The following is a 27,788-nucleotide window of genomic DNA, read 5'->3' as shown; positions in this document are numbered from 1 at the left end:
CTCACATTGCACAGTGCTCTGTGCACCTCAGCATAGTGGGTAGCGAGTGTTGGACTTTGTGCTTTATCTCCTAACGCATGACTGCCGGGCGTAGAGCAGAACCCAGCAGTTTCAGTGACAGCAGTGAGCACTCGGCAGGCACGTCAGCACACACTTTCTTCACAACTGGTCCACCTTTCCAGCATTTCTCCTCAGTGACCCCTCCAGCTACCCCGACTCCCAGCATTCTCACTGCACTCACTGCCATAGTTCTTACCTCTGTTGTTCCCTGTCATTTGTGTCCTTACAGACACGGCCTCCAAGCCTCTTCCCCTCTCCCGCTGCTCTGGTGTATTCCGCCCAACACTCTCTTAGGGTTCCTGTGCTCTTCCTTCTTTGTGAATGACCCATTTGCCGGCTGCATGTAATTTCTTCCCCATTAGATTTTAAAAGCATGTGTTGATTGCATCTGTATCCTACTCATTTATTCAACATTCTGTACTGAGTGCCTAAGCGCCAGGTGTTATGTTGATTGCATCTGTATCCTACTCATTTATTCAACATTCTGTACTGAGAGAGCTGAGTCTCCATGTTCTTGGCTGGGAGCTTGGGAAACAGGTGGACAAAGACCAAGTTCTTGTCCTCAGAGAGCTGAGTCTCCATGTTCTTGACGAGTCAGGTGCTCAGGAAGTGCTTCCTGAAGAACGCAGAGGGTGTTCCGCCCTTTCTCTGGTTATTTCCTCTTGACAGTTAAACGGTTGACTTGGTGTGACTTTTTAAAATCCAAGCTCCTGCCCTAACTGGTTTGGCTCAGTGGATATAGCGTCGGCCTGAGGACTGAAGGGTCCCAGGTTGGATTCCGGTCAAGGGCATGTACCTTGGTTGCAGGCACATCCTGAGTAGAGGGTGTGCAGGAGGCAGCTGATCGATGTTTCTCTCTCATCAATGTTTCTAACTCTCTATTCCTCTCCCTTCCTCTCTGTAAAAAAAAATCAATAAAATATATTTTTAAAATAAATAAATAAAAATAAAATCCAGGCTTCCTTAATAAGCACACACTGTGAGGCTGGACCCTGTGGGGTTGACTGTCACTCCCCATGTCCTTGTACCTCCCCACCCACAGCTGTTCCCTTTTGCTGCATGTCCCTCTCCTGTCTGTCCCCTTGTTAGTCTCAGTGCATCTCAAACAATCTTTGATGAAGAACCAGATTTTTAAAAATTGTGTATCTGTCATATACATTGTCCTACTATACGTGTGTTATGCACCCAGTCCATGTGCCACTCCCCAGGCAAATTCAGCAGCACCCGAGCAGACACATGCCATGTCCAGGAGAAAGACCCCCGGTTGGTGCTAGGACACCGCCAGTGTCAGGTTACTGTAAAGAAGTGTGAGTGGCTTCTAGACGTACCTGGTCATAGACCCGAAACGGCAGTTGCTGAGCCAGTCAAGTAGCACAGCTGTAGGGTGCAGTGTAGGCATGGCCTTTTCAGTCTGGGCTCCACACGCGAGCGAGGGAAGCGGCTCTTCTGTGCTACAGTCTTTGCCGGTGAGCGTTTCCATATGTATCTCCCTCCTGCTGGACCTCCCAGCACTCGGGGGAAGGGCCTCGGCCCTCTTGGTAAGCCCTTGCCTGGCACCATGCAGGTGACCAGTAAATGCTGAGTACGTGAATGAGTGAGCCCTCCCGTTTATGGTGAGTAGCAGTTAAATTAACTCATGACTCTATGGACAGTCGCAGTGTCACTGTGAACACTCAGTGAATAGGCGTGAAACTTGTGTTCTTGGCTCAGCATTGAGCACATTGCCAGAGTGTTTATATTACAGTCCCAGCTGAACTTTTCTTGTAAATAAAGGCAAGGTTTTGCTCCCTAAGTCTGTAAAGTAAGAAGCTGTCAATTTTCTGCCGCCAGTACCACCACACACCTCTGTCAGGATGTGGGTATAAATTAAAATCACACTCTTTATAACTCAGACTCACAACAATACATTTATAAAAGGTCAAAGGCTGAAAAACTGACAGAACCACATGTTTAAAATAGATTTGAAGAAAGGAGTTTATTGTTTTTATACATAGGACATATACATCTGCTGCATCTTCAGTTTTGTATCCCTACCTTCAAATAAGACTATATCAGTTATTTTTATTAGTCCTTCTCAGCAATTAAGTGTACATTTTTTTTACAGGATACAGAAAAGCAAAAGGGAAAACAAGCCATGCCCGAGAAACATGAAAATGAAATGTCTCAAGTGAAACAAAAAAGCAAAAAACTTTTGAATGTTAAAAAGGAAATCCCAACAGATGTGAAAACCAGGTGAGAAAAAGAAATGAGTGCAGAGAAATAAAGAATAAGAGAAGTTACTGGTAAAACTAGGTAACGTGTTTGCTTGCTTGGTCTTCGGAGGTGCTTGCAACGAAAGCCCTGTGCTGTATCGCATTCCTCTCGCTTTGAACGGCCCATGCTCCTGATGTCAGAAACAGAGTATGTTTTACATACGCACACCTGTAAACCTGTTTTACATACGCACACCTGTAAACCTACTTTTGCCCCTCCCTATATACACATTTTTTAAAAAGAGATATCATTAAAAGGCATATACTATCACTTCCTTTTGGAATCTTTATCTGATTGGAAATAAATTTTTTATTAGGCAAAAAGTTGATCGTCTGATATTAAGCCTGTAGTTTTACCTCACATTTGCTTTATTAAAAATTACTCTTTAAATATTATCAGTATTATAGGAATTGTATATCATCCCTAGGCCAGAACACCCAAATCCTTAAATGCTGAAGCATTTGTTTTCCTCTAAGTCAGTCGTGATAAAGCCAGAGGGATGTCTCGGTCTCTGCCTGCAGCCCCTCCTACCAGACCCCAGGAGTCGACGTCACAAAAATCAAGGAGTGTGGAGCATTGGGTGGCATGGCAGAGCTCTGGCCCAGGCATTCTTTAGCTTCAAGCCTGCAGAAGCAGGCCTGTGGCCCTTACAGGTCCGAGATGCCAGGAAGGAATTAGGGCTTCTAGAGAACCAGGGAGGCCCAGGGAAACCCTGATTTCAGATATCAGCTGTTGATCCTTTTGTTTTCTAATTGTTTCTCAGCATTTTACACTTAGGGAGAAAATGTAATAACCTAACTTAGTACAGCCCTCCTCCTCCACATTTATAAACCACTTACATAAAAATAATTCACATGGATGTCTATGTCATGGGAGCTTTTGGTATTTTAAAAGATGGAGTTTTTAAATAACCCTGTCACAAGTGGAAGGAGGACGGAAGAGTTATAAAGCTGTAGCATTAATAGTCTTACCCGTAAACGGTGGATTTGTTCATGTCAGTTTGTTATCCTTCCTAATTCTCTTTTGGGTTAACTAAGACTCACTGGATTTTTGCTTAGTCATTTTATTAATTCAAAATATAATACCTAATTCTGAGAGAAAATTTGTGAAATATAGAGAACAAAACCAGGTAAATAAAATGATCTTTGAGCTAGTACCTTATAACATTTTTGTAAATAGCCTTCATTAGCATGTATTTATTTGGTTATGAGATGATACTTTATTCTGTCATCTGCTTACTTTGGGAGGAGTGTGCCATTGAATCTGGAAGGTTGAACCATCCTGACCTTTGAGATTTGTGTGGATTGGCTGCCTCTGGGAGGGGGACTGGGGTGACAGCAGAAGGAAGGCCATGTGGTGCATAAGGATTCTGAAGGTGGCCGGAGAGTCCTGAATGGTGGCACACCTCGAGGGGTTGCACTAAGTAGGAAATGCCATAGACATATCTATTGTAGCCTGTCCAGGTCAGATTTTCAATGGAAAGCAAGCTATGAGCTCAGCCTTGAACTGACAGCTCTGCGGCCATCGCCAGGAGCATGGTGGGGGTTTCTGATGATGCTTGGAAGAATTCTCGTAAGGGGCCACTGGGCTCTGGGCTGTGGCCAGCCTAGTCCCATTGCTCACAGGCTGGTTTATATGCACTATCTACCCAATCCATTTCTCCTAGATATCGCTTCTTGCCCATCAGACTTGAAGGTTTTTTGTGTGGTTTTTTTTCCGTCAGGCTGTGGAAATTTAAAATAGTTCATCATGCCTCCCATTTCACCTTGGCAGACAGGAAGTTCAGGGCTGATTAATTATCCTAGTTACAGGTGTTTATGATGTTAAGCTTACTGCTAAACCTTTTAGAAAGCATGTATACTCTAAGTAAAAATTGTATTTAAATGTTTGTCTAGGTTTACTCCTGAATTTCAAGAATAAAGACAGTTCATCTCTTCCCACTCACCCTAGGCAAATACAGCAGTTCTTCTACTCTGCAGCTTTATAGATAGCCCAGGAGCTCAGCCTGGTTCATTCCATAGTTTCTACTACAAATGTCTTCAAAGTTCTGAATAGCAGAACCTTGAATCTCCATATTCAGGAACCCCACTAGTACTGTAGCTGCAGGGAGAGAGTCAACAGCCCCCAAATGGCAAGTTCCTGCTAATGGCTTTATGCACATTACCTGAGGCAGGTGCTCTAAGAGGTGTCTGCAAGTGCTGAGCTGTCTTCTGCACAGCCTCAGCCTCAGGATGGGGCAGATAATGCTTCAGGAGCCAGATTCATAAAACATGCATTGAAAGTGTAGAGTAGTCAGTGACTCCTCCGCTCCACAGCAAAGGGACAAACTTGAATTTTTTCCTCTATGCTTGTTTTTCAGTTGCTTAGAGCTACCATACCCTCCCCCATTGGAAAGTAAACAACGGAGGACCCTCCCAACCAAGATCCCTCTTTCAACTGCACTGACCAGCAGCTCCAAGTCTCGGAATTCCCAGAAACCAAAAGGTATTTCCCTGATGGTCCATACAGACACTTCTATTAAAGTTGTTAGTTGTGAATTACCAGTGACCTGTGAGTAGTTAGTAGTCATGTGAAAGGCTGTGGTTGTGTTCTCTCCTCATTAGAAGGGTCACTGAAAGAAAGGAGTTACCGTTCATTAACAACTTTCTTTTCTCCTTTCTGTGCAGGTACAAATAAATTAGTGGATAACAGACCATCTGCCCTAGCGAAATTCCTCCCAAATAGTCAAGAACTAGGCAACACCAGTAGCTCAGAGGGTGAAAAAGACTCTCCCCCACCAGAGTGGGACTCCGTGCCAGTCCACAAGCCTGGCAGCTGTAAGTATGGGCACTTGGGAATCACTGTGGGCATGACTACTCAGCAGGAACATGCTGCTTTTTTTTATTATTATTCTCACCCAAGGATATGTTCTTACTGATTTTAGAGGGAGAGGAGGGGAAAGAGAAAGAGAGAAACACCTATCAATTGCTTCCCATATGTAGGAAATGGGCCTCTGTGATCCATCTCCAGCATGGTCGGCTTTTGATGGAAACAGTTGCTGAATTTCCTCAGGGCAAACAGAATGTAGGGAGGAGGGAAGAAGATGTAAGAGCAAGGAACGGGAACGTGGGCCAGCATCATGGTGGAAACCCCCGAGGTGTCTGCCTCAGCTAGATGGGGAGGTGGAGGCAACTAGAAAAGACCTCAGCCCAATTTTTTAAATGGCCCAATGGGAGACAATAAGACTACGAGGTGGATAAGGAAACAGGTGACCCCATAGTACTCAGCCAATGAGGACCTGGAGGAGGGACTGAATAAACAGGCTGTGTTCCTTACCCCAGGTGTGCCTGTACAAACGGACACCCTCGAAACTGTATTCCAAGTCTCGTTTTCGCCATACTTCTGTTTTCATCATATTTCTCACACATATACGCCCCGACCGGGGATCAAACCCACAACTTTTTGATGCATGGGACGACACTTCAACCAACTGAGCCACCCGGCCAGGGCGGAACATTACTTTGAAAGGAGACCCAGTGTTTGGTTTGCTGGAGCCAGCTTCTACCAACCAGCAAAAGCCCGTTGTTAAATAGTCTGCCAGTTGTTATATTGTTGTAGTTTAATTGGTCATGGTGAGAGTATTCCCAGAGAAAATGCGTTCTCGTGGTGTCACGAGAAAAGAATTTCAAGGGGCACGTGCGTGGGAGAAGTTTAAGCGTAGTGGCAAGATTTATTGGGGTGAAAGAAATAATATGCCCTTGGGAATGTAGAGTGTGGGCAGGCTCAATAGCAGCTGCCCCTAGGGCCTCCCTAATCCTCCATATGTTTTCTAGGTTTCAGGAACAAGCGGCTGTCTTTCAAACCATCCAACCCAATCTGTTTCCTAGTGTTTTTCCAGGGCTATGCTGGGCTCTCCCCTGTCCAATCCCTTTCCTGGACCTTCTGGGGTTGCATGCCCTTGTCCTATCCTATCCTTTTCCCAGGCTAGAGTCCTCCCCATTTATAGTCATTATTTTGGCTTCTACTGCGCACGTCTCATAGTTTTGCTTCGTCATCTGGCTACTGCACATGCCTCAGCAGAGGAATCTCCCCCTTACTGGTTCTCCCTCCCCCCAGTATGGCTGCTGTTCCTGGGGAGACTGGAAAGCTAGTCTTGCTGCCTGGTTGGGAATTAAGTCCCTCTGGGGAGTCTGTGAGGCTGCAGCTCTCCTTTCTTTGTTAATAACTACCTACCTTCTGTAATAAGAGTATGTGTGTAACCAGAGAAATAGCAGATGATTCAAGTCAGATCTTTGTTTCCCAGAAGCTGGTGCACCAGCACATCACTGCCCAGTGTCCAAAATGGGAAGACCTGTTTGGATTGGGCAATCATTCCAAACAACTGCTTCTTTATGAGAACATTAATTCCACATTTCTTTTTTTCTTTTCTAGAATATATTTTTACAAATGTAAGACTTTTAATAATAATAATAATTATTATTATTATTACTAAAGTCCCAGTGCACAAAAATCGTGCACAGGGGTGGGCGGTCCCTCAGCCCAGCCTGCACCCTCTCTAATCTGGGACGCTGGCTCCTAACCACTCGCCTGCCTGCCTGCCTGATCGCCCCTAACCACCTCTGCATGCCAGCCTGATCGCCCCTAACTGCTCCCCTGCCAGCCTGCTCGCCCCTAACTGCTCCCCTGCTGGCCTGATCACCCCTAACCACCTGTGCCTCGGCCCCCACACCTGGGATGAGGTTTCCCTCGGGACCCAGGCTTCCCTTCTCTGGCCGGCCACAGGCACCCGGGACCCAGGCTTCCCTCCTCTGGCCGGCCACAGGCACCCGGGACTAGAGGCCCAGTGCATGGATTCGTGCACCAATGGGGTCCCTCGGTCTGGCCTGCAGGGATCAGTGGACCTCCGTGCCACCGCAGCCTGGCCTTACCTGCCAGCTCATCAGGCTCCAACCCGCTGTTCGCGTCGATCCCACACCGCACAAAGTAGTGCGGGAAGCGGCAGGCGGCCAGGGAGGAGCCAGAGCTCAGGCTGGGCACCGCACTGCTCCCGCTCATCCCATCCCACTGCACCTGCCGCCACAGCTGCGTTCACCAGCCGTGAGCCTGGCATCTGGCGCCCATCTGTCAACTGAGTGGCACTTCCACTATGGGAGCACACTGACCACCAGGGGGCAGCTCCTGCATTGAGCGTCTGACCCCTGGTGGTCAGTGTGTGTCATAGCTGTCATCCGGTGGCTTAGGCTTTTATATATATAGACTAGAGGCCCGGTGCACAAAAATTTGTGCACTCGGTGGGGAGAGGGGGTCCCTCAGCCCGGCCTGTGCCCTCTCGCAGTCTGGGACCCCTCAGGAGATAACAACCTGCTGGCTTTGGCCTGCTCCCGGGTGGCAGAGGGCAGGCCCAATCCCTAGGTGCAGCCCCTGGTCGGGCTCAGAGCAGGGCCGATTGGGGAGTTGGGGCGCCGCCCCCTGTCATTCGCAGAGCAGGGCAGATCGGGAGGTTGTGATGCCACCCCTAGTCACGCTCAGGGTAGGGCCAATTGGGGGGTTGGGGCACTGCCCCCTGTCACACTCAAGGCAGGGTCGATAGGGAGGTTGCGGCGCCACCCCCTGTCACGCACAGAGCAGGGCTGATCAGGGGGTTGGGGCACTGCCCCCTGTCACGCACAGAGCAGGGCCCATCAGGGGGGTTGGGGCTCCGTACCCTGTCATGCACAGAGTAGGGCCGATAGGGGAGTTGGGGCACCGCCCTCTATCACCCACAGAGCAGGGCCGATCAGGGGGTTGGGGCACCGCCACTGTCACACTCAGGGCAGGGCCGATGGAGAGGTTATGGTTCTACCCTGTCACACACAGAGCAGGGCCCGTGGGGGGGGGGGGTTTGGGGCGCTGCACCCTGTCACACACAGAGCCTCAGGGCGATTAGGGGATTGGGGAGCTTCCCTCTATCACCCACAGAGCAGGGCTGATCAGGGGGTTGGGGTGCCTTCCCCTGTCATGAACAGAGCAGGGCAGATAGGTAGGTTGTGGCCCCGCCCCCTGTCACACACAGAGCCACAGGGCGATCAGGGGGTTGGGGAGCTCCCCCCTATCAGGCGCAGAGCAGGGCCGATCAGGGGGTTGGGGAGCTCCCCCCTATCAGGCACAGAGCAGGGCTGATCAGGGGGTTAGGGCGCCTTCCCCTGTCACGAACAGAGCAGGGCAGATAGGGAGGTTGTGGCCCCACCCCCTGTCACACACAGAGCCGCAGGGTGATCAGGGGGTTTGGGTGCTGCCCCCTGTCACGCTGATCCCGGTGCCGGGAGCCTCACTGCTCCGCTGATCCCGGTGCTGGGAGGCATATTACCCTTTTACTATATAGAATAGAGGCCTGGTGCACGGGTGGGGGCCGGCTGGTTTGCCCTGAAGGGTGTCCTGGATCAGGGTGGGGGTCCCTACTGGGGTGCCTGGCCAGTCTGGATGAGGGGCTAAGGGCTGTTTTCAGGCTTGGTGGGTTGACTGAAGCTCCCAACCGCTCCTTTTTTTTTTTTTTTTTTCCTATTCTGGGCCGGCTTTAGCTCTGAGGCCTCGCTGCTGAAAGCAGGTTTCTGGCCTTTACCTTCTGTATTTGATACAATGTTGCGGTCCGGCTGGCTGAAGCCCGGCTGACTAACGCAGGTTTCTGGGGTTTTGTTTAGCTTCTACATTTGCAACATAGTTGCTTAGAGTTGCAGCTGAGAGGCCGGCAAGTGAGGCGGGGAATGTTGGAGTCCGCAGTCACTGGAGCAAGCAAGCCTCCCTGTTCGCTTCAGTGCAGGGCTGCCGGCCACCATCTTGGCTGACAGTTAATTTGCATAAGGATATGCTGATTAGCCAATGGGAAGGGTAGCGGTCGTACGCTAATTACCATGTTTCTCTTTTATTAGATAGGATTTTAGGGAGAGGGGGAGGGAGAGAGAAACAGTGATGTGAGAGTAAAATATCAATCAGCTGCCTCTGCCACAACCCCCAACTGAGCCACATCAAACAGGGCAATTCCACATTTCTTTACCTGTCTTGTTTCTCATACAGTTATAGTGTAATCATTTTCTAAAAATTCAGTTTACTCTCTACTTTACTCACATCTTTTGCATAAATAACCTACTTTGAAAATTTCATTATTTTCCTCACTAGCTTTTTTACCTTGTTCTCAGATTTCCCCTGCATTCAGTCATGACAGCAGCATAGTCTACTAAAATAAGGTAGAGGTCCTTGCCTGAAATGCAGTCTAACCTCATCTCTCGAACGTCTCCCATCTCGAATAGTTCAGTTCTCAACCAAGTTGTTCACAAAAACTATGTCTTCATTGTCGAACCAAACTTCAGTTTTCCTAGACCTGACAACCCTTTATAACAAAAAGCATCTCTCGGTCAATAAAGAAAGGAGAGAGTGCTTTTGTAATACAATTTTAAAACAAAAAGACCATCAAGAGTGCTGATGTTGCTAAGGGTGGGAAAGAAACAATGATCACAGGCAATTGAAGAGTTAGGAAGAAAGAAAAGCAGTTAGCCAGTGACAGCATTTTGGAGGCAGTGATATCTGAACATGCGATGATGCCGCATACTGACCTGAAAGACACCCTTGGAGCAAGGCTAGTAAGGGGGTGGTTTGATAAATTTTAGAAAAGAAGTGTTTACTTATAGATTAAACAGTACATTAGACAAGTACTGTATATAAGAAAGGCTAAAACGGAATCATTGGGGGTCTGGAATGGATTAATTCAATTTACATTATTTCTAATGAGAGAAAAGGATTATGTTTTTGAACAGATCACTTCTCGAACAGCCTTCTGGGATGAATTAAGTTCGAGAACCCACATTCCACTATAGAAGACAACAGAGACAAGCATAGACAGGGAACTGATGGTAGGATTTAGGATGAAGAGAGGGCCAGTCTTAGGACTGACTTGTGTACACTCACCACAGGGTTAGGATAAACTCACATTTGGCTTGTTTGCACTAACGATAAAATCAAGGTTAAGCAAAAGATTGTTCAAGTTGAGGGGGAATGTAAATGTAGAGTGGGTGATTGAAGCCTCCATAGTTTGGATAAGGGCTAAGAACTTGGAATTGAGGTGAGGGGTACAGGTGTGGGCAGTTTACAAGGGGATAGGTCACTCCTAATGATGTTTGAGGTCAGAATATGTGTCGTGTAAGAGGTGGCGAGGGAAGGGTCAGAACGATTGTACAGATACTGAAGGACCTGCAGTGAAGAGGTGATATCAGAGAGGCATACTGCTGTGGGGGCTTCCAAGGAGAGCAGGAGGGTGGAGAGGTTTAAGTGGGGTTCATGCAGGAGGTGGTGTTGGAGATGGGCCCTGAGTGTGGGCGCCAGGTCAGCAAACAACACAGCACAAGAGGGAAAGGATTAGCCATGTGGTCAAGGGTGACAGTGGGTGAGGTGCATAAGGACAGTGCTAAGGTGCCAGCACCATTGAGGAGGGTCAGGAAGAACTCTGCAACAGTCACAAAGTGGCTTCCAAGAGAAGCGTGCTTTGCTTGGTGGTGCCATAAGGGGGCCTTGACACAGCCAAGGCATGTGTAGCCTTATCTCGGCCCTGAGCCCTAGGGGTCTAGGGAGACGCCTCCTATGGAGGAGAGAATGACACGGAAGTAGAGCCTCCGTGAGAGCAGGCTTCAGTCTGGAAGTGAGGCCCTCACAGGAAATGGGAGCAGAGCACTCTCCTCACTGTACACAGGACTTGCATGGGGCACAAAAGGCCAGCCAGGAGGGCGAAGGGGAAAGCGTCAAGCTGAGCAGAGCTGTTTTGGACAAAGATAAGAAAAGAGGGCAGTGGGGCTGTGCAGTTGTGCCAGCGTAACTAGGTCAGTGGGCAGCCTCAGAGACGGAGCCATGGACTGAATTCAGAGAGGCCAGAGCGCTTTCCTTACGCTTCCCCGTATCACAGTCCCTGGACCAGCACCCAGGTACACATGGCGATGCAATGGGATCTTCCTTTTGTCTTATTTTTAAAAATTTTTTACAACATTTTTATTTTTCAATTATAGTTGACATACAGTATTATATTAGTTTCAGGTGTACAAATTAGAAATTTTTATAAAGTGATCACCCCAGTAAGTATAATACCCCTCTAATACCATGCATAGTTACAATATTGACTGTATTCCCTATGCTGTACTTTACATGGGAATATCCTATCTAATAAAAGAGAAACATGGTAATTAGTGTATGACCGCTACCCTTCCCATTGGCTAATCAGGGTGATATGCAAATTAACTGCCAGCCAAGATGGCGGTTAACCACCAACAAAGATGGCGGCTAATTTGCATATGTAGGCACAATGCTGGGAGGCAAAAGGGAAAGGACGGAAGAAGCCCCCTGCCACTGACGGTGATCGGAAACCCAGGGGGGAGCTAAGAGCTGGGGGTAGGGCAAAGGCGGCCCTGGGGGCCGCTTTTCCCCCTGCCCCCCAGCTGTGATCAGAGAACCAGGAGCCTTTGCCGCCCTGGCCAGTGATAGTGGGAAGCAGGGGTGGAGCGAGCAATGGGAGCTGGGCAGGGACGGAACCGGCAGTCCGGGGAGCTAGGGATCCCTTGCCCAGGCCTAAAGCCTTGGCCAAAGGCGTTAGGCCTGGGCAGGGGTGTAGCCTCCATCCGCAGGGAGCAGGGGCAGAGTCAGCGATCCTGGGCAGCTGGGGGTCCCCTGCCAGGCCTAACACCTTGGCCAGAGGCGTTAGGTCCAGGCAGGGGCAGAGCCTGCAACCACGGGGAGCTGGGGGTCCCCTGTCCAGGCCTAAGGCCTTGGCCAGAGGCGTTAGGTCTAGGCAGGGGCGGAGCCTGCAACCACGGGGAGCTGGGGGTCCCCTGTCCAGGCCTAAGGCCTTGGCCAGAGGCGTTAGGTCTAGGCAGGGGCGGAGTCAGCAATCGTGAGCAGCTGGGGGTCCCCTGCCCAGGCCTAACGCCTTGGCCAGAGGCATTAGGTTTAGGCAGAGGCAGAGCGGGAGCTCGCGGGGAGCTGGGGTTCTCCTGCCCAGGACTAATGCCTTCACCAGAGGCCTTAGGTCTTGGCAGGGGCGGTGCCAGAGATCGTGGGTAGCAGGGGCGGAGCCAGGAATGGTGGGAGCTGGGGGTCCCCTGCCCAGGCCTGACACCTCTGCCGGAGGCCTCAGGCCTGGGCAAGGGACCGATCCAGTGATCGGCGATCGGAGGGTGATGAGGGTCAACTCCTCTGGCCGAGGCATCAGGCCTGGGCGGGGGGCGGAGCCAGCGATCAGAGGGGGCTGGGGGTCCCCTGCCCAGGCCTGACGCCTGGGCCAGAGGCATCAGGCCTGGGCAGGGAGCAGAACCAGTGATCGGGGGGAAATGAGGGTCCCCTGCCCAGGCCTGACACCTCTGGCAGAGGCATCAGGCCTGGGCAAGGGGCCAATCCTGCGATTGGAGGGTGATGGGGGTGAACGCCTGAGGGCTCCCAGTATGTGAGAAGGGGCAGGCTGGGCTGAGGGACACCCCCCCCCCACCCAGTGCACGAATTTCGTGCACCGGGCCCCTAGTTTATTTATAACCGCCGATTTGTTCACCTTTTTCACCCATTCCCTAAACCCCCTTGCATCTGGCAACCATCAATTTGTTCTCTGTATTATCAGCTTGTTTTGTTTGTTCATTCAAGTTTTTAGATTCCAAATATAAGTGAAACCATATAGTATTTGTCTTTCTCTGACTTATTTCACTTAGCATAATACCCTCTAGGTCAGGGGTCCTCAAACTTTTTAAACAGGGGGCCAGTTCACTGTCCCTCAGACCGTTGGAGGGCCGGACTATAGTTTAAAAAAAAACTATGAACAAATTCCTATGCACACTGCACATATCTTATTTTGAAGTAAAAAAACAAAATGGGAACAAATACAATATTTGTATTTGCATGTGCCCGCGGGCCGTAGTTTGAGGACCCCTGCTCTAGGTCCATCCATGTTGTCACAAATGGCAAGATTTCATTCTTTTTTATGATTGAGTACTAGTCCATTGTATATATGTAGCACATCTTCTCTATCCATTTGTCTTTCAATGAACACTTAGTTGTTTCCTTATCTTGGCTATCGTAAGTAATGCTGCAGTGAACATAGGAGTGCATGTATCTTTTCAAGTTTATGTTGGGGTTTCCTAGAATAAATACTCAGAAGTAGAATTGCTGGGTCATATGGTAGTTCAATTTTAATTTTTTGAGGACCTTCCATAGTGGTTGCACAAACTTGCATGCTCACCAACAGTACACAGGGTTCCCTTTTCTTCACATCCTTGCCAACACTTATCTGTTTATTGATAACTAGAGGCCCAGCGCACGAAATTCGTGCACAGGTAGGGTCCCTAGGCCTGGCCCGTGATCAGGGCCTATCAGGGCCTTCTGGCTGCCGGCCAGGGCCTCCCTTCCCTGGCTGCCAGCTGGGGCTTTCCTTTGTTCCGCACCGCCCCCTAGTGGTCAGTGTATGTCATAGCGAGCAATCTGTCTCCTGGTTGAATTCCCGTGGGGACAATTTGCATATTAGGCTTTTATATAGAGAGATAGCCATTCTGACAGATGTGAGGTAGTATCTCATTGTGCTTTTAATTTGCACTTGCCAGATGATTAGTGATGTTGAGCATCTTTGTCTATTGGCCATCTGTGTGTCCTCTTTAGAGAAGTGTCTACTCAGGTCCTCTGCCCATTTTTTAATCCAGTTTTTCAGTGTTAAGTTGTGCAAGTTCTTTATATATTTTGGGTATTGACTCTTACCAGATGTATCATTAGCAGATACCTTTTCCCATTCAATAAGTTGTCTTTTCATTTTGTTGATGGTTTCCTTCACCGCAGAAAATGTTTAGTTTGATGTAGTCCCATTTGTTTATTTTTAGTTTTGTTTCCCTTGCCCAAGGAGACATTTCCAAAAAAATATTGCTAAGACTGATATCACAGTTTACTGCCTACATTTTCTTCTAGGAGTTTTAATGGTTTCAGGTCTTAAACATTTAAGGCTGTAATCCATTTTGGATTCATTCTTATATATGGTGTAAGAAAGTAGTTTAGTTTCATTTTTTTCCACGTATCTCTCCAATTTCCCAAATAGCACTTTTTGAAGAGACTGTCTTTACCCATTGTACATTCTTGCCTCCTTTGTCATAGATTGACTATATAAGTGTGAGTTTACTTCTGGGCTTTCTATTCTGTTCTATTGATCTATGTTTTTATGCCAGTATCATGCTGTTTTAATATCAGGTAGCATGATTCTCCAAGTTTGTTTTTTCTCAAGATTGCTTTAACTATTCAGGGTCTTCGGTGGTTCCATGTAAATTTTTAGATTATTTGTTCTAGTTCTATGAAAAGTGCCACTGGTATTTTGATAGGGATTGCATTGAATCTTTAGATTGCTTTGCATAGTATGGACATTTTAATGATTACGTTAATTCTATCTATGAGCATGGTATAGCCTTCCATTTATTTGTATCTTCTTTAATTTCTTTCTTCCCTGCTATATAGTTTTAAGAATACAGGTATTGTATCTACTCAGTTAAATTTATTTCTTGGTATTTTATTATTTTTGATACATTTGTAAATGGGATTGTTTTCTAAGATAGTTTGCTATTGATGTAAAAAAACACAACCAATTCTGAATGTTAATTTTGTATCCTGTTACTTTACTGAGTTCATTTATTAGTTCTAATAGTTTTTTTGGGGGGGAGTGGAAGGGCCTATATATAGTATCATGTCATCTGCAAATAATGACTGTTTTACTTATTTCCAATTTGGAGGCCTTTTATGTCTTTCTCTTGCTTGATTGCTCTGGCTAAGACTTTCGGTACTATGTTGAATATAATCAGTAAAAAATAGACATCTGGTCTTGTTCCTGATCTTAAAGAAAAAGCTGTCAGCTTTTTACCATTGAGTATGTTAGCTATGTGTTTGTCATATATGGACTTTATTATGGGGAATGTTCTCTCCATCCTCACTTCGCTGAAAATTTTTATCATGAATTGATGTTGGATTTTGTCTAATGCTTTGTCAGCATCTATTGATATGATCATGTGACCTTTATCCTTCATTTTGTTTATGTGGTGTATCATATTGATTTGTGGATATTAACCAACTTTGCATTCCAGGAATAAATCCCACTTGATTGTGGTGTATGCTCTTTTTAATGTATTGCTTAATTTGGTTAGCTAATATTTTGTTGAGGATTTTTGTTTTTATCAGGTCTATTGGCCTATAATTTTCTTTATTTGTAGTGCCTTTATCTGGTTTTGGAATTAGGATAATGCTAGCCTCGTAAAATGAGCTGTTGAGCCTTCCCTCCTCTTCTATTATTGGGAATCATTCAAGAAGGATAAGTGTTAGTTCTTTGAATGTTTGGTAAAATTCACCTATGAAGCCATCCGGTCCAGGACTTTTTGTTGGGAGTTTTTCTTATTACTGATTCAGTTTTGTTGGTGGTAATCAGTATGTTTAGATTTTTGTTTCTTCCTGATTCAGTTTTGGAAGATTGCATGTTTCTAGGAATATATCCATTCCTTCCAGGTTGTCCCATTTGTTGGCACATAATTGGTCGTAGTATTTTTTTTTTAATACTCACCTGAGGATATTTTTCCATTGATTTTAGGGAGAGTGGAAGAGAGGGAAAGACAGAGAGAAACACATCGATTGGTTGCCTCTTGCACGTGCCCCAACCAGGGCCCGGGCTGGGAAGGAGCCTGCAACCAAGGTACATGCCCTTGACTGGAATCGAACCCAAGACCCTTTGGTCTATAGGTCGACGTTCTATCCACTGAGCCAAACCGGCTAGGGCCATAGTATTTTCTTACAACCCTTTGTATTTCTGTGGCCTCAGTTGTCACTTCTCTTTCATTTCTGATTTTATTTATTTGGGTCCTTTCATTTTTTTCCTGATGAGTCCATCTAAAAGTTTAATTTTGTTTATCTTTACAAAAAGTACAGCTCTTGGTTTCTTTGATTTTTTTCTATTATTTTAGACATTTTTTTATTTCTGTTCTGATGCTTATTTTTTTCCCTCTACTCACTCGGGGCTTTGTTTGTTCTTCTTTTACTATTTCTAATTTAGTTGTGATTTTGATGTGGTCATGGGAGGAGGCGAGTGAGCATGGTGTTTACCTACTCCACCATCTTGTTCAGAAGTGGTGATAACTTTTTCTGATAAAGGTGTTATATGTGTTTCCATTTAGTGAGTGCAGAAGTATTATTTCATGACAATTTTTGTTTTAAATTTTTTTAAATAGCTGTGTAGACATTACCCTAGAGGGCAACAGGAAGATATTAGGAGTTTGTATTCTTGTAAACCAGGGACCAGGAACAGCACCTTACTAGGTGTGCCAGATCGCGGGGTATTGTATGATGAACTGGCGGGGGCGGGGGGAGTGGGGGGGCGGTTGCCACAGTGATTTCACCTGCCATCCCTGAGGGATGTGGGAGACGGGGAGGAAGAGCAGGCCTGTCCCTGAGGTCCTGCACAGCTCAGCAGAGACAGGCCTCACTGGTGCTTCGGGGAGCTCCTGATGCAGAGAGAAGCTCCTTCCCTTGTTTTCTTTAAACTTTGAACAGAACACACAGAAAGGTTTAATTATGTTTTTCTTTGTAGGAGCACTTGAGTTCTGCATAGTACCAGATGGAACACCAAAAGTAAAAGTAACTGATTTTGAAGAGTAAAGATATCACATTAATGAGACCTTTTATTTTTACTTTCCAGCTACCGATAGTCTTTATAAACTTTCTCTGCAAACCCTCAACGCAGACATTTTCTTAAAACAACGCCAGACCTCACCAACACCTGCCTCTCCGTCTTCGCCGGCGGCACCGTGCCCGCTTGCATCCCGCGGCAGCTACAGCAGCATCCTTAACAGTAGCTCCAGCAGGTAGGTTCACTGGTCACTTCCTAGACCTTGAACAGGTAAGTGCTCCAGAAACCTGCGGCTCACTCCCATTAAGTGGAAACGTCTGTGGCCACAGACCGCTGTCCTGTCTCGCTTCCTACATCTGTCCACAGCTCACCCTTGCCCTGGGGCGGTTCCCCTGGCTGCTGTCGTACTGTTGTCTGGCCCAGCAGTGCCTCCTTCCATCCCCGGGCTTTGTTAACCCATCAACTGGAAAAGCATCATTTAACTTCTTAGAATTATGTTCTAATTCAAGAGTGAATAAGCACACTGACATTAAATGAAGATCTACAGATGTCCTGTGAGTTGAGGAAATGGCTTTGCGGCCCATTTATTTTGCTCTGTGGCAGTTAGCTTAGCAGTTAAAAGGGCAGGGTCTTGAGGAAGTCAGCTGTAGGAGGGGACGTGCGCACGGCAGGCAGCCTCCTGACAGGCAGCTGGACACCTCAACTGGTGCTCCTCACTAGAGGCACAGCCGCACTCGTGCTGGACTGACTTTCAGGGGAACAGTCACCTCAGTGGTCGCTGTAACCACCTGTCAGTTCTTACCTGGCGCCAGCACTGTTCTCGGCACCACACAGCTGTCCTGCGCTTCATCCTCCCGGCAAGCACAGTTAGGTCCTGTCCCCCCCCTGCTTTCCACAGGAGGCAGCGCACCTGCACAGTGTTTAGCTCTTGCCCAAAGAGGCAGCGTCCAGAGTCTGGGGAAGCCACCCTGCCTGGGGCCCTTGTCACCATGAGCTCCTTAGCCTGTCCTGATAGGGGAGGACGCTTTCTAAGAACCAGTTTGTCATGTGTTGTCACCTGCCAGGACCTCACATTCCACTCCTTGTTCACTGCCTAATGGCTCCCTTTCTCATGTCCTCTAAAACAGTCTTTCCGGTCCCTAAATTGTGACCCCGGTCTCTTAGACCCGTGGTCGGCAAACTGTGGCTCGAAAGCCACATGCGGCTCTTTGGCCCCTTGAGTGTGGCTCTTCCACAAAATACCACGTGCGGGCACGCACATACAGTGCGATTGAAACTTCATGGCCCATGTGCAGAAGTTGGTATTTTGTGGAAGAGCCACACTCAAAGGGCCAAAGATCCGCATGTGACTCGCGAGCCGCAGTTTGCTGACCACTGTCTTAGACTGGCCTGTATTCTCTTACCTTTCCCCCACAACTTTTTTTTTTTTAAATATATATATTTTATTGATTTTTTACAGAGAAGAAGGGAGAGGGATAGAGAGTTAGAAACATTGATGAGAGAGAAACATCGATCAGCTGCCGCCTGCACGCCCCCCAGTGGGGATGTGCCCGCAACCAATATACATGCCCTTGACCGGAATCAAACCTGGGACCCTTTAGTCCGCAGGCCGATACTCTATCCACTGAACCAAACCAGTTCGGCGCCCCACAACTTTCTTATTTTCCATCTGGCTGCTCAGTTGTGGGTCCCAGCTCATTTACATGAGGCCAGGCCATGCCTCATGGGCTGCCCTGGGCCAGCCACAGCCCTGATGCAGTGCGCCTCCAGGCCTCCAGCAGGCAGTGCTGACGAGGAATTAATTACTCTTCCTTTGCTTCTTTCTTCAGTGACCCAAAAACCAAGCAGCCAAGTGGAAGCAAAAACAAATTGACAAAAGCAGCCTCCCTCCCTGGCAAGAACGGCAACCCCACGTTTGCTGCAGTCACGGCCGGCTACGACAAGAGCCCAGGTGAGTGGCCAGCGGCGGAAGGGCTGCCTTAGCGGCTCAGGCATGGTGGGATTACCTTGGCCAGTTTGCCTTTGATTGATTCAGAGTCCATTGTTACAGGTGGGAATGGCTTTGCTAAAGTTTCTTCAAACAAAACAGATTTTTCCAGCAGCCTTGGCATTGCACACACTCCTGGTGACAGCGATGGCTCAGACAGGTACAGTAGACCATTCTTACTCATGAGAAGGATGGACAGGGTTCTCAAGTCAGGTTAGCATCTGTTGTCCATCCACGTGTTCCAGGCATTTCTCCCCCTAGATCCGTGGTCGGCAAACCGCGGCTCACGAGCCACATGCGGCTCTTTGGCCCCTTGAGTGTGGCTCTTCCACAAAATACCACGTGCGGGCACGCACGTACAGTGCGATTGAAACTTCATGGCCCATGCGCAGAAGTCGGTATTTTGTGGAAGAGCCACACTCAAGGGGCCAAAGAGCCCCATGTGGCTCGCGAGCCGTGGTTTGCCGACCGCTGCCCTAGACTACAAGTAGGCATTTGTCAGAAGTGGTCCAGGCTTCTAGGGGCTTTTGTCTGTTGGGTAGAAGCAGAGAGCCCGGTTGCTGTGCTCCCCCCCTAGCTCCCCTGACAGAGGGGAGGCGGTGCACACGACCTGTATAACCCAGCGGAGAGGGAGGCTTATGTCCCCATTTTAAATCTGTTCTCATCCTTCTCCGTTACCATGGTCTCCTGTGGGGAAGGATGTGACCTGGTAATTAGATATAGAAGAACAAACATGTATTTGAGAGGAAGGAAATTGGAGCAAATACTGGATAATTTATACTAAGTTAGTGGACATGCCTCTCTCTTGACCCAGAGCACCTGATGGCATGCAGCCAGTGCCTCGGTTTATCTTCCCAGATAACTGACAACAGTAATAATAAAGGCTGTCAGCAAGCAGAACCCAATTTTACCTGCTTGGCACTAAAGGGAAATGAGTCCTGGATTTTAAATCTTTCTTTATCAAATAGTAACCCTAAAGAAATAAATCTCTTTTTACTGCAAAACTTGCTTTGAACCAGGCTCTCAGCTTTTTTGTTTGTTTGTTTGTTTTTGTTTTTACTAATCTTAGAGAAGGAGGGAGGAGAGACAGAAAGAGAAAGAAACACCGATTGGTTGCCTCCCTGGAACCTGGGCATGTGCCCTGACCAGAATCAAACCAGCCACCTTTGGGTGCATAGGACGACACCAGCCAGCTGAGCCACACCGGCAGGCAGGCTCTCGGCTGGAGGAGGAGGAGCCCTGGAATTCTCCGTGCCTTCGCTCCTCTGTGGTTTGGAGCTGTTTTTCAGTTCTCCCCTTTCTCTTTGTGTTTAATACTTGAGCACCCCCAGTTGAAGCAGTGTCCCCCCTTTGTGAAGCCATACTTAATGAATTATTCTGCTAACCCTCATCCATTTTGTGTTGCATTTTCTTTCCTCTTGTAACATTCAGCTCGGGTTTGTGGAGTCCCGTCAGCAACCCCAGCAGCCCTGACTTCACACCCCTCAATTCGTTCTCCGCCTTCGGGAATTCTTTTAACCTAACTGGTGGTAAGTGTTTAACACTAGACCTGTAATTAATAAGCCTGTGGATGAGGAAGGAAGGAAAAACAGTGGTTCTCAACCTTCTGGCCCTTTAAATACAGCTCCTCATGTTGTGACCCAACCATAACATTATTTTCGTTGCTGCTTCATAACTGTAATGTTGCTACTGTTATGAATCGTAATGTAAATATCTGATATGCAGGATGGTCTTAGGCGACCCCTGTGAAAGGGTTGTTTGACCGCCAAAGGGGTCGCGACCCACAGGTTGAGAACCGCTGTTTTAAAAGATGCATTTCTTTGTACCTGCTGTCAGGCACCAATAGACATAAACTATGTGGGCTGACCTTGGGAAGTGTATCTGTCCTTCTGTTTGGACAGGTGCTTAGGGGCCCAGCACAAGGCTCTAGGATGGGTCCCCTCCCACTCTCCGCTCAGCCCAGAGGTGCCGTGGAACAGGCTTGATGCTGTGAGTCTCGATTGGGTTGTGCTCCACGGCAATTACTTAAGAACTTCCGGGAAGGATTCTGTCTGAAAAGTGATTCCTGGCTGTTCTGGGGCACCTTCTGTTTTCTTGCTGCACAGAAGGAGAGACCTCATGAGAGTTCCGCACCAGCGGAGATTGGAGTGGTAGAGTTGGGAGGTAGTTGCATTGATGTCATCCAGTGATGGGTGTGGGGAAAGTATTCCAATGGTGTGCCGTACGCCTGAGTTCCTGGGAATATCCCCCTCCCTCTCGGGAGTGTGGGGGGAGCTAATGAAGTCGGTGTGAGGACTCCCAAGTGACAGCAGTGCGATGGGGCCACTAGATGAATGCCCCGTCCTGTCCCAGTGAGCATGACAAAACAAAATGCGGATTTGAAATTGTGTTCTTACTTTCAGAAGTTTTCAGCAAACTCGGGTTATCTCGGTCGTGCAGTCAGGCCTCACAGCGGAGCTGGAATGAATTTAGCAGTGGCCCTTCCTACCTGTGGGAATCTCCAGCGACAGATCCCAGCCCCTCCTGGCCAGCCAGTTCCAGCTCGCCGACCCACACGGCCACGGTCAGTACTCAGGGCTCGCTCCTCACAACCGCCACAGCTATAAGCACAGAGAATGGTGTGGGCAGGTTGGGATGTACTGTCAGTGTCTGTCTTGCTGTGTCTTCATATCTGCCAAAGTGGCCCATCAGTATCTGTCAGAGCCGCTATAGGCGAGAACTTACGGGAGAGGAGGCTTCTGGTCAGGATGGTGGAGTAGGTGAATGTTGTGCTCGCCTCGTCCCAACCACATCAGAATTAACCAAATCTTAGAGCAACATCACTGAGAACCACCTGAAGACCAGCTGAAGAGAGTCCTGTAAGTAGGATATGAAGAAGCCACCTCCAGACTGGTGGGGAGGTGGCGGTACAGAATGGCAGGGGCTCTCCTGAGGAGTGAGGGGTCCAGCCCGACATGGGCTCCTCAGCCTGGAGCCCCAGTGCCAGGAAGACGAGAACCCAGGGCACGTCTGTGAAAACCAGCGGGATTGCGTCTAAGAGAGACACGGCTCTTAAAGGGCCTGTGCAGAGACGCACTCACTCCACACTCTAGCACAGGGGCAGCCGCTCAAAAAGCACTAGGGACAAAGTGGGAGGGACTCAACTGACTGGCTCTAGGGGGAGGGGGGGAGAGGGGAAGGGGGAAGGGGAGGGGCAGCTCTTTTGGAGACAGAAGTGCTAGCAGATGTCATAATTCCTTTGTTGAGCTCTCCCCCCAGCCAGCCAGCCTGGCACCAAATCTGAGCCCTTCATTAGCCTGGCCAACAAGGTTCACCCCACCCTGGTGATTCCCTGAGACCCTGCCCCACCCAAGTCTCCTGCTCAGCCAAACCTCTTGCAGGGGCTTCTTCACACAAGCAACCTGCTTGGCTTGCGCTGCAGACTCCTAAAACCTCTCAAAGATCTTCAAACCCCACACCAGCAGGCGGGCTTTGATATACCCAGTACCTGCACAGTGAAGGAAACCAACAAAATGAAATGACAACCTACTGAATGGGAGAAGATACATCTGAGAAGGGGTTAATACCCAAAATACATAACTCATACAGGGAGGGGCAAAAGTAGGTTTACAGTTGTGAGTACAGAAATATTAATTATTGTATTATTTTCCATACAAACAAATGTAAACCTACTTTTGCCCCTCCCTGTATAATTAACACACACACACACACACACACATACACCAAAAAATATCCAATTTAAAAATGGGTAGAGAACATGAAGGGACATTTCTCCAAAGAAGACACAGATAGCCAACAGACATGTGAAAATATGCTCAACATCACTAATCATCAGGGAAATGCACATTAACACTACACACCTGTCAGAATGGCTATCAAAAATATTAGAAGCAAATGTTGAAGATGTGGAGAAAGGGGAACCTGCATGCATTGTTGATGGATTGTAAATTGGTGCAGCCACCATGGTGCCGGGGTCCAGGGGTTCCCAAAGGTGTGGACGAGGTCAGTGAAGAATGTTTTACACGGAGACAGCTAGTCTCCGTGGATCTTCCTGTGCCTGGCTGAGGCCACAGAGAAAGATCCCGAGGCAAACTGAGCCTTTATTTTATAGCCAGAGGTAAACAAGGTAGTGGTTACCATAGTTACACTGTTCTTGCGAGTTTCACTTGTTTTGGCCACTTGCTGCATCTCCCTCAGCCCATTAGCTTCCCAGATAAGATCTAGGGAGCGCTATAAGGTCAAGCCTAATTATGCTAAGAGGACTGTGCCCTCTAAGCTGGGACTTGTTTGTAACTTTGCCAACAGGTCAGTCCGAGGCTTAACTCTATAGCGGCTCCCCACACCATGGTAAACAATATGGAGGTTCCTCAAAAAAATTAAAATTGGAACAACTATACAATCCAGCAGTTCAACATTTGGGTATTTATCTGAAGAAACCCAAAACATGAATTCGAAAAGATATATGTGGCCGTGTGTTTATTGCAGTATTATTTACAATAGCCAAGATATGGAAGCAACCTAAATGCCTATCAATAAACAAATGGGTAAAGATGCGGTACATATATACACTGGAATATTACTTGGCCATAAAAAGGAATGAAATCTTGCCATTTGTGACAGCATGGATGGACCGAGAGGGTGAGAGTGCTAAGTAACTCAGACAGAAAGACACCATATGATACCACTTATCTATGGAATCTAAAACACAAAATAGCCCAGCCGGCATGGCTCAGTGGTTGAGCATCGACCTATGAACCAGGAGGTCACAGTTCGATCCCCAGTGGGGGGTGTGCAGGAGGCAGCTGATCAGTAATTCTCTCTCATCATTGATGTTTCTGTCTTTCTCCCTCTCCCTTCCTCTTGGAAATCAACAATATACTTTTTAAAGAAAATACAAAATAATAATAATAATAATAATAATAAACAGAAATAAACTCAGATACAGAGAACAAGCAGGTTGCCAGGTGGAGGCTTTGGGGGTGGCATTGGCTTTGTTCTGAGACGCACATGTGCCCTTACGTGAGCTTCCTGGTGTGCATTTGTTCGATTTTCAGTAAAATTCTTCTGCAAAAATCATGTTCTAGAAAAGCAGTCTCACTAAGGGAAATAATTATTGGTCTCAGCTTTCACAAAATTGTGATAGAAAAGCATGATCCCACTGTGGTCACTTCTTCATCCGCAGGAGAACTAGAGAGACAAGCAGGATTTATCGGTGCCGATTTAACTGAATAGATCCTAAGGTGTGTCTCTGCTTGTCACTGTTTGGCTTTAGGTTTCCAAGCATCTCAACCTTCTTTAAACGGGTCAGTAAATGTCTTAGGCTTTGTAGGTTGTGCTGTTTCGGTCGCACCTGTTCACCTCTGCCATAGCGTGCCCAGCAGCCAGGGCAGTACCTGAGCAGGGGGTGCGGCTGGACTCCAGTGGAACTTTCTCTACAGAAACAGGCAGGGCTGGACTTGGCCCCTGGCTTAGTCAGCCAGTCCTTGTTGAAAATGTCACAACCAAGCTCCCCACTCCCCACCCTCCTCATCTTCACAAAACAGACGCGAGCAGGGCAGGCTTGTGCCACTCGCTGCTTTCAGATCCTTCTTGCCCTGGCCGGTGTACTAAGTGGTTAGAGCATCAGCCCATGCACCAAAGGGTCGAGGGTCCAATGCCAGGTCAAGGGCATGTATCTGGGTTGTGGGTTCAATTGCCGCCCTGGGCGGGGTACCTGTGGGAGGCAACCAGTTGATGTCTCTCTTTCTCTCTCTTTTTTTCTCCCCCCCCCCCACCCCTCTCTCCCTTCTACTCTTTTTTTTTAAAAAGCCAATGGAAAAAATATCAAGTGAGGACTAACAAAAAATAAAATACCACAGTCATCTGCTCAGATTCTGGGTGATTATACATACAACACATTTATAATAACATGACAGATGCCGATGGCCCGGCCCCTGTCCCAGCAGAGCCTTCAGCACTTGGCCGCCGCCTGCCCTTCTCAAGCCTGACGCCCTGTTGTCTTTTCTGTTTTGCAGTCAGTCCTTGGCAACACCAGCGGCTTATGGTACACCCCTCCCTTCAGCAGCTCGATCTGGTCCAGCAACCTGAGCAGTGCCCTCCCTTTCACCACTCCAGCAAGCACGCTGACCAGCATCGGCCTCATGGGCACAGAGAACGCTGCTCCTCACGCCCCTTCGGCCTCCAGTCCAGCTGATGATGTGGGACAGACCTACAACCCATGGCGGATATGGAGCCCCACAATTGGAAGAAGAAGCTCTGACCCGTGGTCTAATTCACACTTCCCTCATGAGAATTGAAATTAGGCAAAAAAGAGAAAGTGCAGGCCCTCGTCTAGATCATGATCTGCCAGTTTCTGAGACATCTTTCTAAGGCTCTTCCTGCTGTAGCTCCCCACTCCCCCCCCCTCATCTTCACAAAACAGACTCGGGCAGGGCAGGCTTGCACCACTCGCTGCTTTCAGATCTTTCTTGCAATTATGATCATGAGATTTGCTGTTTGCTTTTAGAGAAAAAGTCTGGACTCGGTCACAAACTTCAGTAAGACCTGTACATGTGAAACCTTAACTGCTGTCAAGTTGCCACCGCCTGTCTGTCTTCTTCCATCCTTTATCTGTAGGAACACAAATCTGACATCACAGCTGAAGAAATAATTTGAGTTGATTCAGAAGTCCTGGCATGTGACAATTTTATTAAACTACCAGGGTTGGTTTTTTATAATTTCACAATATTATGCGCCAAGATCTAATTTTAAAAATGTATGAGGACTTTGTGCTGAAAAATACAGAGTATTTTTTTAAAATAAGGCTGTCCTGGCTTAAAAGCAGATTACAGAAATGTGAGTCAAGCTGAAGAACAGAGAATGAATGTAAAAACATTCAGTAAGACCATATGCATTTTCTGTGCTATTTGTACCTGAGGTATGGAACATTTGTATACCTGAATTTATTTTAAAGATAAACTGAAATGCACATAGCCAAGTCTTGAGATACAAGATTGAATGTGTATTTCTTAAAAATACAACTTTGTGTTGTACTTTGAAATAAATGATGCTTTTTTCAAAAGCCTTGAATTGTTGTGTGCCTTTTTTTACATGCAAGATGTATGTATTTGGATTCTCTCACACCCAGGTAAGCCATGCTATCATTTACTTACTCTGTGGAATTTGATTTGTCATGGCTGGAACCCTGTGCTCTACTTAAATTCTGAGTATTTCCATGGTAGTCACCGAAGGTCCTTGATAGAAAAAAGTTTACATATTTAAAACTTACTTTTCCTTTCAACTGGAAGTGTGCTGACCCTTTTCCAATCTTAAAACTCCCATAACTCCTCCACATGGTCTTGTCGAGGGTACCGGTGTGCCGTGGTGCATCAGTGTGGTTTGATCTTCCAGAAAGTCCTGCCCAACTTGCTTTTCTCCTCTTTCATTTCCAGTTTAACACCAACCTGGGGACATACAGCCTTTGGTGGGTAACCAGGAGACACAGCATAAATGTTCTATTTGAGGTCAAGTACATCCTGAAGAACTCCAACCACCCAAGGTCAGGGTGGTTTAGTTGAAACCTTGTACAGAGTGATGTTGAGTCGGACCTTTTCTCTGCTTCCTACCAAAGTTCAGTAAAGCAGCTTCTCTACCCTGTGCTCTGCCCTCGGGGGCACCAGATCCCCCTAAGGTCGCTTGCTGTTCCAAGCCCTAGGGGCCTGGTTGCACCAGTGGGGCCTCCTGTGTGCACTTGCAAAGCCAGGACACTCAAGGCTAGAGATTCTACACCAAAGCAAAGCTATGAAAATGGGGGCATCATATTAGCCCTCACGACAGAAAAATGCTGGCAAGTTTTCCCTGCATACCTGTCTCAGGCTCCTCCACTCGCTCCTTTTCTTCAGGCCCAGCTCCCCCAGCTGCTCTCAGCACGGGAACCTCATACGCTTGGAAAGGGAGGAAGTACAGATAAGTCTCAGGGTAGGTATTCTAGCAGTGACATGTCAGTCAAACCTAGAGTTCCCCCGGAGGCGGTCAGACAGCTACCACGAGACACATGTTCACACAGTCCATGCTCTGTACTTACTAGGCCAAAGTTGAATATTAAAATTTATATGTATATATGCTTTATAATTACAAATATACATGTATAATTGTGTTTAAATAAAATAACATACTTTTTTAAATGGTTTAATTTTATAAAATTCTTAAAATACTAAAAATTCATGAAAATGAAATTAACAAAATTTTAATGTTCAAATTGGTAACTTTAAAAGCTTAAACTTGCCGAAACCAGTTTGGCTCAGTGGATAGAGTGTCGGCCTGAGGACTGAAGGGTCCCAGGTTCGATTCCGGTCAAGGGCATGTACCTGGGTTGCGGGCACATCCCCAGTAGGAGATGTGCAGGAGGCAGCTGATCGATGTTTCTCTCTCATCGATGTTTCTAACTCTCTATCTCTCTCCCTTCCTCTCTGTAAAAAATCAATAAATTATATTTAAAAATAAAAATAAAAAAAAAATAAAAGCTTAAACTTAATTTATAAATAATCTTGAAATAGTTGTACAGTTTCTTAAAAAAACATACAAAAAATTTTAAACATTTCTTAAAATGACAGATTAACAATATGCAAATACTTTTAGATGATACGTTTATCCCTTTCAGAATTTTAAAGTAATGAGTTTAATGCTCATCTACACTAATAAAAGACAAACATGCAAATTGACCATACCTTCGCTCAGAGCGACTATATGCACTTAATCCAACCAAGATGGTGGCTGGCAGCCACGGAGCTGGAGCGAGCAGGAGGCTTGGTTGCCCCAATGATGGAGGAAGCCAAGCTTCCCGCCTGTCACAGCAGCTCTGAGCTCCACTCAAAGCAACAAAGTTTCAATTATAGA

At 47.2% G+C, this 27,788-nt stretch overlaps 1 protein-coding gene across 1 annotated transcript in view; it reads left to right on the top strand.

Moving 5' to 3' along the window:
* Positions 1-25,977, top strand: part of TMEM131 (transmembrane protein 131) — a 147,558-nt gene extending 121,581 nt beyond the window's left edge. The window contains exons 33-41 of the mRNA XM_023761468.1: positions 2,165-2,292; positions 4,673-4,797; positions 4,980-5,129; positions 16,997-17,162; positions 18,757-18,878; positions 18,978-19,074; positions 20,346-20,443; positions 21,317-21,477; positions 24,929-25,977. Of these exons, the coding sequence (XP_023617236.1) occupies positions 2,165-2,292; positions 4,673-4,797; positions 4,980-5,129; positions 16,997-17,162; positions 18,757-18,878; positions 18,978-19,074; positions 20,346-20,443; positions 21,317-21,477; positions 24,929-25,210 (1,329 nt within the window). The 3' untranslated portion in view covers positions 25,211-25,977. The remainder of the gene's footprint in view (positions 1-2,164; positions 2,293-4,672; positions 4,798-4,979; positions 5,130-16,996; positions 17,163-18,756; positions 18,879-18,977; positions 19,075-20,345; positions 20,444-21,316; positions 21,478-24,928) is intronic.
* Positions 25,978-27,788: the final 1,811 nt, after the last annotated feature.

This window comes from Myotis lucifugus, unplaced genomic scaffold (assembly GCF_000147115.1).
Source record: "Myotis lucifugus unplaced genomic scaffold, Myoluc2.0 scaffold_210, whole genome shotgun sequence".
NCBI classification, from domain to species: domain Eukaryota; kingdom Metazoa; phylum Chordata; class Mammalia; order Chiroptera; family Vespertilionidae; genus Myotis; species Myotis lucifugus.
This window is presented reverse-complemented; position numbering and strand designations above follow the sequence as displayed.